Below are 14,865 nucleotides of genomic sequence, written 5' to 3'. Positions count from 1 at the left end.
ACCACCCAAGCATGGACATACAGCTGTACCAGACCATTCTCTGTTTCTATTATTGGTATCAGTTTGATCTATGATGAAATGTCTATTAACAATATCTTGCACCGCTCACACTGCATGGCTGCATACCAATTTGTAAGTCTGCATGTACCACAGCCTAAATTCCTGCACAGGAAAATGTACAGAATTTGAAACAGTGTGAGCCTATTGTGACATAAAAGCCATAAGCTTCCAGTTTTAAGTGTATTGCCTTTGTAAACTACTACTCTTGCAAGCAGCCACCTAGCAACTCCATTTATAAAAACATGAAAGGTCTAATGCTTCCCTCTCAGTAACTGGAAGGCATTTGCAGTAAGAAATATGAATTCAGTAACTAAACTTACTATTCAGGGCCTTCCCCCTGCCCACATTTAGGGTCAGAATCATCCAGCTAGATGGTTAAACAGAAGCCTGCACTAAAGAGAATGGAGGAAGCAAATGCCCCAAATTAGAAAGACCAAATCAGTATGTGAACAGGTTAAATCATTTTAAGAACAAAAAAGTCTCTTATCAAATTAATGGTAATACCAGAATGTATCATTCTTGGTAATGGATCTTACTTGTTCATGGTTTACCATTTCTTTTCAGTCCAGATCAACAACTAGTATATCCAGTTCTGTTGTATAAATATTGGTATTTTTTCCCCCTCTATACACTACGTGTAACTTTTGAAGCACATTTCCATCACAGAATGCATCATCCTACGGCATGCTGCACTGAATACCCAGTAGCAACACACAGGCTTTGCTCATGGATCTCATTCTCAGTATACTCTTAATCTGTGCATTCACTAACTTAACATGCGGAGTGTGTATTAAATCGCATGTGCAGACAGTAAAATGTTGTAATGTCAGCAAAAATGGCTTTCTCTACCCCAAATTTTCCAAGTTTAGCTTGAAATGATTCTGTTACTGCATTTTGAAAGAAAAACAGTTAACAAAGGAAAGTTACTTTCTATACAGAGAACCTCTCAGCAGTATGTAATTTGTGTCCTACCACCCAGCATCGCAGACACAAAATATCTGTTATCACTGAGAAGTAATAACACTAATTTGAGTAAGAGGTAAACACTAGAAGTGACTTTATAAAGGAACATTTTGCATTCTGAAGAGGAAAATTTGTTGAAGTACTTGCATAAGCCAAGGCAGAGATAGAATGCTAGAGTGACCATTCCTTCCTCCTTCCACTAGTGAAGAAAACCTCAACTTCCACAAAATTGATTTTTTAATATATTACAACTGCTTCTAAATACTTATTTACCTGGATATTTAACACTCCAGCTTAACTTTTAGATGTCTTCCTCACCCAGACGCCTTCAGTCTCCTTCAGAAAGGAGGAGTACAAGCTTATGTCCAATGCACAAATAATAGAATAGATGAATATACAGCTTTAGTTTAGGGCAGAAGAAAATAAGCTGAAGTTTCACAACTTGAGCTTTCACTGAAGAATCTCAACAAGGACATTAGGCAATCTGTCACACAGTGGCATTACAATGCATGTGTTGCATTTGGCTTAACTACTAAGAATGACAGCGAGAATGCCATATTAGCAGGACGAAAAACTCATGAAGTTCACTCTCCCTTTTCTCTGTATTTACTACAAACAGAGCAAGTTTTGAATTTATTTAGAATTTGGAGAATTTTTGTAAATGCTGATGCAAAAATGTACAGGGAGAATGGAGAAGTAACTTCTTAGGGTAACATCAAGTTGCAGGAAAAAAAAAGGAAGGTTGCAGCATGGAAGTATGTAAAACAAAACAAACATTCTCACACAAACTCAAGCACAACATAAAAACATCTGAGCATTACACTTCAAGTTAAAAAAAGAACATTTTGTGGTGTGTATTACAGGGATGAGAAAGAACATATTTGGATCACATCTGCATTTGAAGGCTTCTAGTCACCTGACAAAGCAGGACATAGTTTTAAAAAAACCCACCCCTAATTTGTGAACAGTCATTGATTCAGAAAGCAGTGTTAAATATAATCGCATGCTGCACAAGACTCCAAAAGAATGTCAGCCCTTAAATCAAATATATACATTTTTAATATCTGAAATATTTACATGGTGGAACCTTTACACGATCCCATTTGTTAAGAACAGTGTTTTCAAGTTTCCTCTCCAGATACAAAGAACTGGTAACTCAAGGTCACAGTTATGTTTTCTGAACAGGTCAACCTGTATCCTTCAGTTAAATACAATATAGAGATACTGGAACACCTTTACTTAATTTGTTTGCTAATAAGAATCGTGTTTAAAAATTAAAAATGTTTTTGAGACAGTTTGCTCCCTGGAACACAGTCCTCCTGCAATCAAAACAGCTCGTAGCACATTATCGATTTGTTTTCTTACTCAGGTATGAGATAAAAAATGCAGTTTACAGTACATCTCATCATTTATACCATATCAGCCTATTTATAAAAATCCATACAAACAAGGCAGGAAAATATCACCCTCTTTTTGTGGACAATAGACTGCTTACAGTAGACAACAGAAGTCGGGACTCGTTTAACAGTATGGATAAAAACAAGATTTTGGCTTTGTTTGAAAACTTAGGGTTTAGTTTTTGTCAACTGCTATGGTCAGTTATATCCAAAATGGTATTTTCCTAAATACTAAAAAAATGCTTTTAAAAATAATTCCTTTAAAAAAAAAAATCCATCTGATTATTTTGGAGACAGAAGGGATAATAGGGAAGGGGTAAAACGAAATTCAGCAGAAGGTATCCTAGGTTGTTTAAAAAAAAATCTCATTAAATAGCACTCACTGAATTGAGGTCCTGCTCTTGTTTTAACTGAGCAAAGAATAAAAAACTTCCTGCAATTTGCACTTTGTAGGAAAGAAGCAGAACTTCTGCAAGAGATTAAGTTCCCAGCTTCATTCATATTTCTAAATGGGCAACAAAGTACCAGGAGTACTGCTGGTTCACATCAGAATGGAAAGTCTGAGGGAACTGCTTTTCCAGAGTCAGATGAGGGGACCAAATGAACACACAAAGCTGTTCTGTGAAAGCAGCTCAAGCCACTTATTTTTAAATTGTAATCTGATCATTCCTTAAATAAAGAGGGAGAGTATGCAAAAAAAAAAAAAGCGCTGATAAATTTGCAGTAAAATCAGTTGTCTTCATCTGTAACTGATATAGTTCCACATTAAGTGCAAATGTTTTGCAAAACAGGGGCTTTTTTTTCTTTTCTTAATATTTACAAGAATCAGAGTAACATAACAAAATTACCAGAGAGTGTGTACAGTAGCTGCAGCTTATAAAACATACCGGTAATTGTACCTTGTGAATTATAAAGAGAATCAATGCAGGATTCAGATAACTAACTGAGAAGGGTAAAAGGGGCCTCAGAGTGGAGGACAAAAAAATTCACATTTTCTACATAAAAAAATACAGGTCTCAAGTCTCTGAGAACAGAGAAAATTCAAAGTCTTTGAATAATGGGGAAAAAAAAAGCCCGAAATTGAAATGGAACCCTAGAAGCAAGGAGAGTGCTTTATTTCACTAGACCAATCTTCTTTGCTTCTGTCTCGTATATCAACAACCTCCACATTTTGACTATGAAAACTTCAGCTTCTTCATCTAGTACCTGTAGGAAATACACATTTTATAGATTATTTTTAGGTTAGGCATTCCAGTTACAAAGACTAATTCTAGACACATCAGAACTACAAAGTGGGGGTAGTACAATCCAAGTTAAGCCTTTGAGTGAGGCACCAGATAAAACTTCAGTGAATTTGTCTGTCCTGCATTTGTGACCTGACTTGACTAGGCTCTCGTTACATACTTGTATAATGCAGCTGTTGAGCACAAAGAGATAAAAGTACCAGTATCTTAGTCTCCAAAAGTGGCTTGGGAAGAGGCAGAGAAACAGCAGGCTTGGGAAGAATGTAAGAACACAACATACACATGTGGTATTTTCCCTTAATTCTCTCCTAGTCTCTGCTCATTTTCAGCTTGGAACTTCCTTGGATATTTATTAAGTAATTCCGCAATGGATTTCTGTTCCCTGAGCTTATTATCCAGGCTTTTCTTGACTCTATGCAAACTTTCAGCATGCACAACATCTCTGAGGAAGTTCACCAGGTGACCTACTAGTCACACCAAGAACAACCTACTAAATTCTGCTATGCAACTGGCTCCTACCAATTCTGCCTCCAAGTTTTCTTACTGGAAGAGAGTGAACAATTAGTTTTTATTTACCTTTCAGTGTATGCAAACATGGTGAAACAGTAGCATTATTTCATAAAGTTTCTCTCTTCCAACACCAGCCAAAAAAGAGCTTTTGCTCTTCTAGAGAAACATCACTTTTTTTTTTTTCATTAATTAGGAATAGATTAAACCAGTAATTATAAAAATCTAGAGAAGGAATAAAAGTTTATATTTCTGATACAGTTCTGTTATTGTTGATTTTTACCTCTACTGTTAGGGACAGAATCTTCCGCATTTCTGAATACTGAGAAATTCTGAACAGGAATCAGTAATTTCTACCTACATGCTGTAACTGCAACACCATGCCTGTGCTAGCATGATCTGTTTAATCAAAACAGCTTTCATATCTAATGCACATTTTCTATGCATGTTCTATGAAGGCTAAATATTTCTGTTATGGACTCCTATTTCACACAATTGACTATTAGCTTCAGTATAATGTAGAAGATGTATCAGTGACACAATTTCTGCTTACCATGGCAACATCATCCAGTATGCTCTGTGGTGAGCTGTGAGCCATAACCTGAAAGAAACAAATGGTTTTAGACTGAAAACTCAGAGTAAACCATGCAGACATCTTTGGACAAAACCCAGTTACTTCAAGGATTTTGAATGCTTTCCACATACAAAAAAAGTATTTCCAGTTCATTAGTTCCCAGTATTAGCCAGGGTTAGTATTAACCAACATCAGATTCCATGACAGTGAGTGCTAGTTTACAGCTAGTTACTGAGATACAAATTTCAGGAAACTCCAGAGATTTAACAGGTCTTGTATTTGCTGTCTATTCTTACATCTCCAAATAAGCTCTCCTAATTTAAGGAATAAACTCCCTTCCTTCAACAATGAATTCCTAATGGAAGACAAAGGCAAAATTCTTCCTGTATCACTCTTCATAACTGAATTTTTTATCTGCCTGTTAAGTATTTAAATATTTTTTTTTTCAGAACCAAGTAAGTTGTCTTTCAACACTAGAAAATGGCATTTTTTAAAAATATATATAATTTAAGCTTGGCAAATATTCACCTCTACTTTTTACTTTCTACCTGTGCCACAAAACTATCACTTGCTTTGCCTCTCATACAGTAGCCATAAAAGACAAACCATTATGAACGTGAGGTGCCATGAAAGCTGAAAAGACTTTTTGGAATTCCCTATTGATGAAAACCCACAGAATTGTCGTGACAGATTTAAAAAGGCAAGTTACTACAATTTAGTTTGTAATTTGACTGAAGCAGCTATGCAGAGTTTGGTTTAAACAAGTCATGCAATGGCTGAAAAGTATACCAGAATGACTTCTAATGCTAACTCTAAAACCTTAGTATTTGCTTACCACTAAAGCAACAACAGCATCTAAAAAGCTTTTTAAGAAGTTAATCTAAAAATGTATGTAAAATCAAGCTACTGGCTTTTTTGTCCCCCTGAATTCACACAAATCCTATTTTTAAGTTAAAAATGTTAATGGCCAATGAGATGTTAACTGTGAAACCTAATGAGAAAACTGTGAGTTAAAACAGCTGCTCTTGTCAACTGCTCATTTCTTCAATCCAGTTCCATACATTTATCTAACGGATAACAGAGATCATCTAGCACGTACATATTGTGCATAACCATTAAAGGAGGAAACTTTTAAAACATCAGGGTGTATATTGATTCCAAGTACAGCAATTGTATCTGCTGACCAATACCATAGATTACAGAGAAGCTAAGAACAGACTGCCTTCAAATACAGATACTGCAGTCATTGCTACAGCTTAAACAGGGAGCAAACCCCAGACTTCACACGGTAAGTGGAAGATATTAACCTTAGAACAGACAAAGTCAACTAGCGTGGCTTCTTCTTCACCAATATATTCTATTATTTTCTTGTTGATCCACGGTCTAATTCGACGTTCCATTAGTGTCTGGAAAAAAGAAAAAAAACCCCCAACCATAATTTCCATAAACTTTACTGTCTTGAAACAATACTGCCAGATAGCAAACAATACACTTGGCTACCCTAGAGATAACCCCTAGTGATCCGGCATCTGCAAGTGTTTCTGACAGCCATTCAAACATATTTTTACAGGACCTTTTTCCCCCTTCCACAAAACTGCTAGACAATTTGTAGCAACAATTCAGAAGACACTAAACAAAAATAAGCAGGCATACTTCAGAGTAAGTATTGTAACAGACACGAAATACAGTATTCAAGTTTGACTCTATTAGATGCTGCTGTTGCAATCCACTGGCATCACAGGAACATTGTTTTTCTATTTAATTCCAAGGTTTGTTTGGAAAAAAATAAGCTTTTTTGTGAATGGTTAAATCAACTTACTGAATCCACAATTGACCAGTCAAGAGGATAAGCAAAGAGCTCTGGTTTTGCTGTGGGAATCTTCTCAATGAGACTCTTAATATGTTTACGTTTTTCTTCTGTATTGACACTGCCTTTGATATTGCTTTTATCTTCTTCTCCATAATCCAGGGGGACAAGTTTCCTTTTCCGGGGCACATCATCACTGTCTTCATCATCAAATTTATTGAAAACACTATCCACAGCAAGCTTCTTCCTTTTTACAGCATTGGGCTGATTAGGACTATTGCAGGCACCTACAACCAAAAAGACAGAATAACACATTCATAAACTGCAACGTAAGCTAGTTTGCCTTTCACACGTTTCTTGAGGAATATTGGTTTGTATGTTATATAAATGTCTGTGAACGCCTAGAATCAGCATTTCAACCTCAATGGCAAAAGAGGTAAAGATCTCAAACTGAGTTTGTTCAAGATTTTTGATTGAAGTTTGAAAAATAGGGTCTTTCTTCTCTGCATTGAAACCAATTAGCACACTCACTCAGGGAGGGCTACAGCATGAGTTCAAACTCTAGCAGAGGCAGAGCACAGAAGTGAAAGGTTGCAATGAATCTAGCTGTAGGAAAAGCGTTAATGAGTTAGCTTAATACCGTACAGTCTCTCTTCATTCAAGATGTAACACAGTGTGAGCTCAAACTGCAGCCCTGGTATAATTTAATCAAAATAATAAATAATAAATGCACAAACCTTCTGCAATATAAATATCCTTAGGTGTGCTGCTCAGAATTTTTTTTTTTAAAACACTACAAAATTGGTGAAGTACTAAGGAACTCTACACTTGTGTTGCATCTGCAACTGTCATCAATTCATTGTGCTACTCTTAAGAGAAAGAAAAATAATCTAATTTTCAGTTTTCTTCATTTAAAAGGGTCTGTGTGAATAAACCTAAGAAGTATCTAGGGCTTAAATCTAACATATACTTACATCAATGAAAAGTACCAATGAGTTTTAAAAGAGATATTTAGAGATCTATTAAGGCAAAAAAGCATGTGGAAGTAACTAATCCCAGCTCAGAGCATTCCTAAAAAAATTAAGCCTTGAGGATGCCAAAACTTCCCTCCCTTTTTCCCCTCCAGATTTTGGAAGAAGTGAGATCTACAGAAGGTATCTTCTGGATAGGAGAAATCAAGCACAGTGTCTGGGTAACAACAACTTGATATAAGTATGTCAAAAATACAATGTATTTGGAAAACTGTGTGGCTACTCCGCTTGGCATTCTTTGCATTCTGATCCCATATGGAACATTAAGATAAAATGTAAACTTGCCCAATTTGAGGCTAAGTCCTATTTTGGGCCGATGCTCTTCTGGCTGCTGTTGATCAGGTGAATTTTCATGAGGGATAATAATGCCACAGGGAGATTCATCACCAGGTGTGTTAGGGGTTGCATTTCCACTAGCAGAGGAAACAGATGGGGCAGAACTGATGGGTCGTAAAGTTGGTTTAAGGCAGGGCTTTTGTTCAGGCTCCTCCTCCTCTTCCTCCGGCTCTTCTCTTTTTTCCTCTTTTTCTGCCTTTTCTTCCTCTTCCTCCTCAGATTCTGGCTCTTGTTTTATTTGTGGCTGCCTACGCCGCTCAGCCTCCTGCTCCATCTACAATGACACAGACAATTAGCAAAAAAGAAGCTTTCTCAAAAATAGCACTGTTTGAAAAGAATCTAAAAGACCCTCTGTTTCCTGAAGAAGTCTCTGTTAGTCAAGAACAAGAACAAATACATGCAACTACTGCCATTATAGTCAGAAATACTGATTAATCCAAATTTGTTTTCTAACTCCATCCAAACATAGATCTAGAAAAGTTATTTTTTGTTTCCAGTGTTCTTACTGTTTATGTGGACTCCTTTTAAAGAAAAAGTGAACAGAGCAAATATTAACTTTCTCTACACAATATCACATCTCTTACACAATTTTGCTCAATACCACCAGAATACCAGGGACTTCCCCCCCCCCCCCCCCTTCTCTCTCCTGTCAGACCAACAGCTACTTACCCTCTGGAGTTCTGCATCTGGATCTGGGTGTCCTTCTGCCAGAAGACGCTGCCTAATTTCTTCTAATTCTTCCTTTTCCCTTTTTCTATCCCGTTCATCTGCTTCCATCTCTTTCTCCCTGTCTCGTAGCCTCTTCTGAAGAGCACTACCCCTACAAAAAATACGGATTTTGTACTTCAAAGAACATTCCAATGAGAAAGTTGTACCACAATACAAGAAATACCTTATACAGATGTACCTTCCACTAAATGAAAATAAGACTCAAAAACATCTAGTGTTCTCTATTTTTGTAATAGAAGAATCTAAGATACCAGTTCCCTACATTACTAAGCAGAATTTACCCCATTACATTAAACAGATGTAGAGAATGTGACTGCTGATCTTAGAAAAAAAGAATCAAATTATCTTACAGGTTTTTATTTGACAAGAACCAGTTCTGCTAAATTAGTCTGATGCAAGTTTTAGTCCCATGCTGCTGAAGGGCCTTCCCCATCCTTTACAGAGTTAACAAGCTTATTCTTTGTACAATTTACAGCTTGCTTGTAGTGAATTTTTTAGAGACATTCTGGATGCCTTCTTTCTGCCTCCATCACCTTATTTTGGCATTACACTGACCTCTGCTCCAACTCACCCACAAGTTAAATGATAGGAAGGAGTAGCTACTCCCAAGCTTTAACAAGTAGCAGTAAGGCATTCCCCTTTTCCCTCTGGCACTTACCAGGTGACACTGAAATAGTTTAGATAATTATATGACCCTTACACTGCCACATAATCATTCAACTATAAATTCCGTAAGGCTCTGCCAACAAATTCCACAACTGCATTAAAACTAACAACGAAGATTTTATTGTTAGGAATCAGTATGAAGACATACCTGTAGTATTTTGGATCATCTCTGTCATCATCATAATCTTCTAAGAATTCTTTTAACCGTTTGGCTTCTTTTGCCTGCAAGAAATTGAAACATAAGTAATGTTACAAAAGGATTCCTGGTTTTCCTTCCTAGAGTTTAAAATTTAGTAATGTCATTAGTAAGTTAATTTAATATCTACTATGCCTCAAAGTAAGAGTACAGAGTTTTCCATACAGAAAATTGAAAGGGTTTGGAATTGCATCACCTTCCAGGGACCAGTCAACTTGCTCTATGTTCAATAGCAGATAGTACATCCATTAGGTCCACTGAAATCATGTCTGATTAGCAGACTACTGTTCCGGTATTAGCATTTCAAAGGGTTTTAAAATATATCCTCTTCCCCCCCCCCCTTTTTTTTTTTTTTACATCACAGAAGAGGAGGATCAGATTTCCTGTTCTTCAAATCCTTAAGTCTGGTATTGGATATTTTAACATGGGAGTTTAAGTGAATTTTATCAGTACTGTTTTGTTTCAAGAGCTTTACTTTAAAAAAATAAAAGATTTAGTTATGCACAGAAACTAATCTAATAGATACTTCTAGGATAAGCACTGTCCTGTTGTGTTACTACTCCAAACCACGTAGCGCTGTACTAATGCATGGCCCAAAACTGAAGACGGCAATGGGGATAGTGAGGAAAGAATTTTTTCCCCCCTCTGATAAAATGAAAAAAAGAAAGCACTTCTTTAAGGAGAATATAAATTAGGGCACTCAAACCTGTATCCAAGCAGTATCATTAAACCAACAATACGATATTTCTACAACAATGATTTTGAGAAACAAATTATGGTTGTAAGTTCGGCACCAAATTTAACACCAGTCTCTACACAACTGCCATCCATAGCCAGCATCCAGGAAGATCATGAATAGAAAATACATTGTTTAATTGGAATCTAATTTTTCCCCCTAAATGCTTGAGAGGGGAAAAAAATGTTTCAGATTTAACTCAGAGATATTTTCTAATTTTCTTCCCCTCCCCCCCTTGCTGTGTCTCTCTGCATATTTAGCTCTGAAGTAATTCCCAAATCCGTCTCCTACTTAGAACTCTCTCATATCTTCTCTCCTTCTCTGGGAGAACTGTGAAGTGAAATAACACCACCATAATTTAAAATAGCTTATTTACGCTTTAGCACAAAACTATGAGATTACGAGAGTTTCTATCTTCCAAAGATGTCTTTTTGGACAAAACTTCCAAGCATTACATTCATAACGGATAATTTCATAACTAATGAACAGAAGACAGAAATTTGCAAAGTGCTTAGATGTAGAGTATTATAGAAGGTTCAGGCATGTGAGCAGGTTGGAAGTGAAAAGACTGGTCTAGTTCCACCTGCATGACATAGAACATATAGTAGGTTTTGCTACAAATCTGACACAAATACAGGTTACAGATGTAATAGCGCATGATGATCAAGCCACAGTATTTTGCAGCTGCCTACTTCTCATTTTTTTGTCTTCACAAGACCAAGCCACTAGGCTTAGTTTTCCAGATTCTCAATAGTACTCCCACTTATTAAACATCTTCTGTTTCAAGTCTATTCACTTTTTATTTTGTATAAAAACATACATGGTGTTTATACAAAATGAGAGCTCTATTATTATCCATAAAGATAGCAGGAGAATGTTGCATTCTAAATGGGACACACAGAACAAGGGGGGGAAAATTACAAGTAAAACTTTAAACCTTACCATTTCCCTTCTTCTTTCCTCTTCCCTTTCAGCCTCTTTTTCATATTCTCGACTTTTCTTCCGTTCCCTGATTTCCCAGTTTTTAAGACGCTACAACAGAAGAAAAGACACACACTCCAATCTCGAGAACGTTAAGAACAGTGGTACTACTTTGAAGTTAGTTTGGATTATTGTTTAAAACCAACTGCATTAAAATTAAGTTAGTTATAACTTAAAATGCCAAAATAAGAAGTTCAAAGTTGTTCTGACAGTGACTTCTGCCCCAATTCATGTAGTCAAAGGATTAAAAGTGTATTTAGGAAAAGAAGAGGGAGAAGGAATGACGTATTTTATAGTAGAAGGCTTCTAATAACCCCTCAGAAACATTTTTTTCCTTAAGGAACCTTAAAAATGCCAACCTACCTCTTGATATGCAGCTTCTTTTTCCCGCAGTTTCCTCTCTAGTTTTCGGCGTTCATAGGCATCTTCTTCATCTTCTTCTCGGTCTCTCTTCTTATCCTTCTCCCGTTCTCGTTCCCGTTCTCGTTCTCTTTCCCTCTCTCGTTCTCGTTCTCTTTCCCTCTCTCGTTCTCGTTCTCTTTCCCTCTCTCGTTCTCGTTCTCTTTCTCTGTCTCTGCTTTTTTCTCTGAAGGAAGGAAAAAGTCCGAAGTTAAGTACAGAGCCTTCCTCTCCACTCAATCAAGTCATTTAAGTTCAAATGCATAATGCACTATTTATAGCATCTTGCAAGTTATTCTTCTCCTGCAACTATACAAGATGATTAGCTGATATAGCAGTGGGCATAAATCAGTATTTCTAATGTGTTAAAAAAACCATTTACCTAAAAATAGTTGTTTGAGCACTAAATAGTGATATCTACAGAAACTAAGTGTGAGCACATGGCAATTTATCAGATTGTGTTAATAGTTCTTCATAAGTAACTGACAGCTAAAAAACTCATAAATAAAGGGTATGCTTAATAAATCCTTCATGTTTACGTGGCTTACAGAAAAACTAAATCATCTTGTCAGTAGGGTTCAAAGGTGAAACAGCTATTTTTTCTATGGTGAAGAGAGAAAAAGCAGCATCTAGAGCCTAACATGATTAGTTACAGCTTAAGACTGACAGAGGAGTCCCCTTGCTTTTAGTAAAAAAATCAAAAACGCACATAAAAAACCAAAAAAAAACCCACCCCAAAATCAACCCCACATACCAAAGGAAAAGGTAAAACCTACTTATGTTTGTGGTATCTTTTAGCTTATGAGAATCTCAAGTAAGAATAAAGCTACCCATGAAAAAAGAGAGATTTGAGATAAAACCAATATGCTTAAGTCATGGTTGGGTGGTTGCTTACTGCATATTGCAGTCCTTATTCCTCTGCTGCGGAGGGAATCAAGTGTTCTTCCAATTTGTGTAAATACAACACTTTCTAAAATTTTGATTTCCTGTTTTTACTTGTCATCTTTGAAAAGGACCATTCTCTTTTGAGTGGCTGAACTGGACACACTGAGTAAACAGCACAAGGAAAAACTGAAATAAATAGCAACTCAAGTACATTTACCTTGATCTGCTCCGATCCTTGTTGCGATCTGAACTCCTTTCACGATCTCTGTCACGATCTCGGTCTCGTTCGCGGTCTCTGTCTCGGTCCTTAGTTCGATCACGATCCCTATCTCGCTCTCGTTCACGCTCCCGTTCCTTCTCCTTCTCTCGTTCACGCTCCCTCTCTCTTTCACGCTCCCTCCTTTCTCGTTCACGCTCTCGTTCCCTTTCTCTTTCTCTGCGTTCTTTTTCAATTTCCTGTCTTTCTTTCTCCTTTTTGCCTTTTTCCTCCTCCAGTTTCTAAAAACCAACAAGAGAACTTTCATAGTTAATTCTGTAGTTAGAGGAACTAGATATTCCCGGCGCAACACACAAGGCTGGTAATGGAAATACCAAAACCGCCACTGATTTTAAAATATTAAATAGGGTTTTGTGGGTATTTTTTGGAACTCATAAGTATGAAATCAAAATGCAGCAATCACAAGACTAAGTTTCGTGCAAAAGCATAGATCTACACAGACCAGCAATCTCCAACCTTAGCAGAGTAGGGCTGGCCTTGTATTATAAGCTGACTAAACTGCACATACACAGTGCACTGCCAGTCGTAATTCAGGTGGGCAATAAATTCCATTGGCCCTATAAGCCCCTTGGGTACAAACAAAGTGAACTTCTAGCTGATAAAATTAATTCCGTTCACCTAGGAAAATACATTTCAGTGGAATGCTTACTGGGACAGTGAGTCATTTCCCAGAAGTCTTGACAGACCAAAACCATCCTATATGAAAACTTGGGTAAAGAAATTTATCCACTTACACGTGGTGCATGTGGTTAAACAGTGAAGAGAGCTGCAACCTTTCCCCTTTTCCCTCCCTAAAAAAGTTCTAACAGTTCATTGGTAAGAACTGGACTCTGCAGAATGGAATCCTTAACTTCCACCACTGCAAGATGGAGAGAGTTAAAAAAAGGTTGGAAATAGCTCTTTTGAAACACAGAAACTAAAGGGTTACCTGCTACAGTTTTACTAAAAATTGTACAAAATTGCCACTTTTTTTTTTTTTTTCAATTAGAAACAGTTCCTATGACCAAAATTCCTATAAGACAATAGAAAATACATCAACAGAATGATAGATAAATCCATCCTCGGAAGCAATTGTTATGTGTTAACTTACAGATGCTGTGCTAGGACATGGACCGCCAACACTGGATTAACCTTGCCTATAAGCTATGTTTCTGGGAGGAAGAGCAAGTACACGGTTCACAAATATACCAAATAACAACCAAATATACCAAATTTCAACCTGATGGATGCCAGAATACCACTTTTTTGAACAAATATTGAGCAGAATAAACAGGTTTATCCCCTTTGGCTCCACGTTTACCATCACTGAAATGAAATTAAAAACTGGAACAATGAAACAGCATTTTCTCTGGTTTGGTTTTTTTTTTTTCTTTTCTTTTCTTTCAAACAAAGCATTTAAGACAACTTTAAAAAGCAATCTTACCTGATAAGTGTTCTTCTGCCATAGGCACAGGGACCAGAGAACCGACAAAGGATTACAGAAATAAAAGCTAATTCACTAGTGATTAATGTATCCAGTGAAACTAAACTGCATTGATAGCACAATACAGGCAAACCAATGTTGGATACATTGAAATCACAAAAGGAAAAAGGGACTAAAAATGGTAGGATTTGGTAGAAAACTGGTATGAAAAAACAAAACTTAGATTCTACAATATACACTGGGCTGAAAACCAATGTCTAAAGGATTGTATTTTACAGGAGCTTTACAGTGTTAAACCTCAGTACGGTCAGATGTTAAAATAGGTTGTTAACTTTTAAAAATCCAACTTACCTCAAATTTCATATACTTTTAAAGAAAAGTTTACATACTGAAGTGGTAGATACTTACAGGTTATCTTAGATGTTCCAATAGAAATTTCTTTGGCTGAACTCCTGCTTTTTTGCCACTCAAAAACTTTGTTCGTGGTAAGAAAATAATTTCTCAAGAGTGGGTTTTTTTTTTTTTTTTAAATATGTTCACATATGTGTAAATACACACACACAAGTCTTGGTGTATTAAAATCCATTTTGTAGGTCCACTTTCTTAAAATCCAATTGAAAAAATAAATTGGTCTATTTTGTAATCAAAATCTGA

At 36.6% G+C, this 14,865-nt stretch overlaps 1 protein-coding gene across 2 annotated transcripts in view; it reads right to left on the bottom strand.

Annotated features, from left to right (window-relative positions):
* Positions 1-2,064: 2,064 nt before the first annotated feature.
* The window catches only part of RBM25 (RNA binding motif protein 25), a 31,865-nt gene continuing 19,064 nt past the window's right edge, over positions 2,065-14,865 (bottom strand). For both annotated transcript variants that reach the window (XM_075754303.1, XM_075754304.1), the window contains 10 exons: positions 12,729-13,009; positions 11,591-11,813; positions 11,189-11,278; positions 9,463-9,536; positions 8,589-8,739; positions 7,869-8,193; positions 6,565-6,839; positions 6,053-6,151; positions 4,725-4,772; positions 2,065-3,626 (listed from right to left, as the gene is read on the bottom strand). In XM_075754303.1, coding sequence (XP_075610418.1) covers positions 3,534-3,626; positions 4,725-4,772; positions 6,053-6,151; positions 6,565-6,839; positions 7,869-8,193; positions 8,589-8,739; positions 9,463-9,536; positions 11,189-11,278; positions 11,591-11,813; positions 12,729-13,009 — 1,659 coding nt within the window. In that variant the 3' untranslated portion in view covers positions 2,065-3,533. The remainder of the gene's footprint in view (positions 3,627-4,724; positions 4,773-6,052; positions 6,152-6,564; positions 6,840-7,868; positions 8,194-8,588; positions 8,740-9,462; positions 9,537-11,188; positions 11,279-11,590; positions 11,814-12,728; positions 13,010-14,865) is intronic.

This window comes from Balearica regulorum, chromosome 5 (genome assembly GCF_011004875.1).
Source record: "Balearica regulorum gibbericeps isolate bBalReg1 chromosome 5, bBalReg1.pri, whole genome shotgun sequence".
Classification (NCBI taxonomy): domain Eukaryota; kingdom Metazoa; phylum Chordata; class Aves; order Gruiformes; family Gruidae; genus Balearica; species Balearica regulorum.
Note: the sequence above shows the minus strand (reverse complement) of the source record. Positions and strands in the feature narration are given on the sequence as shown.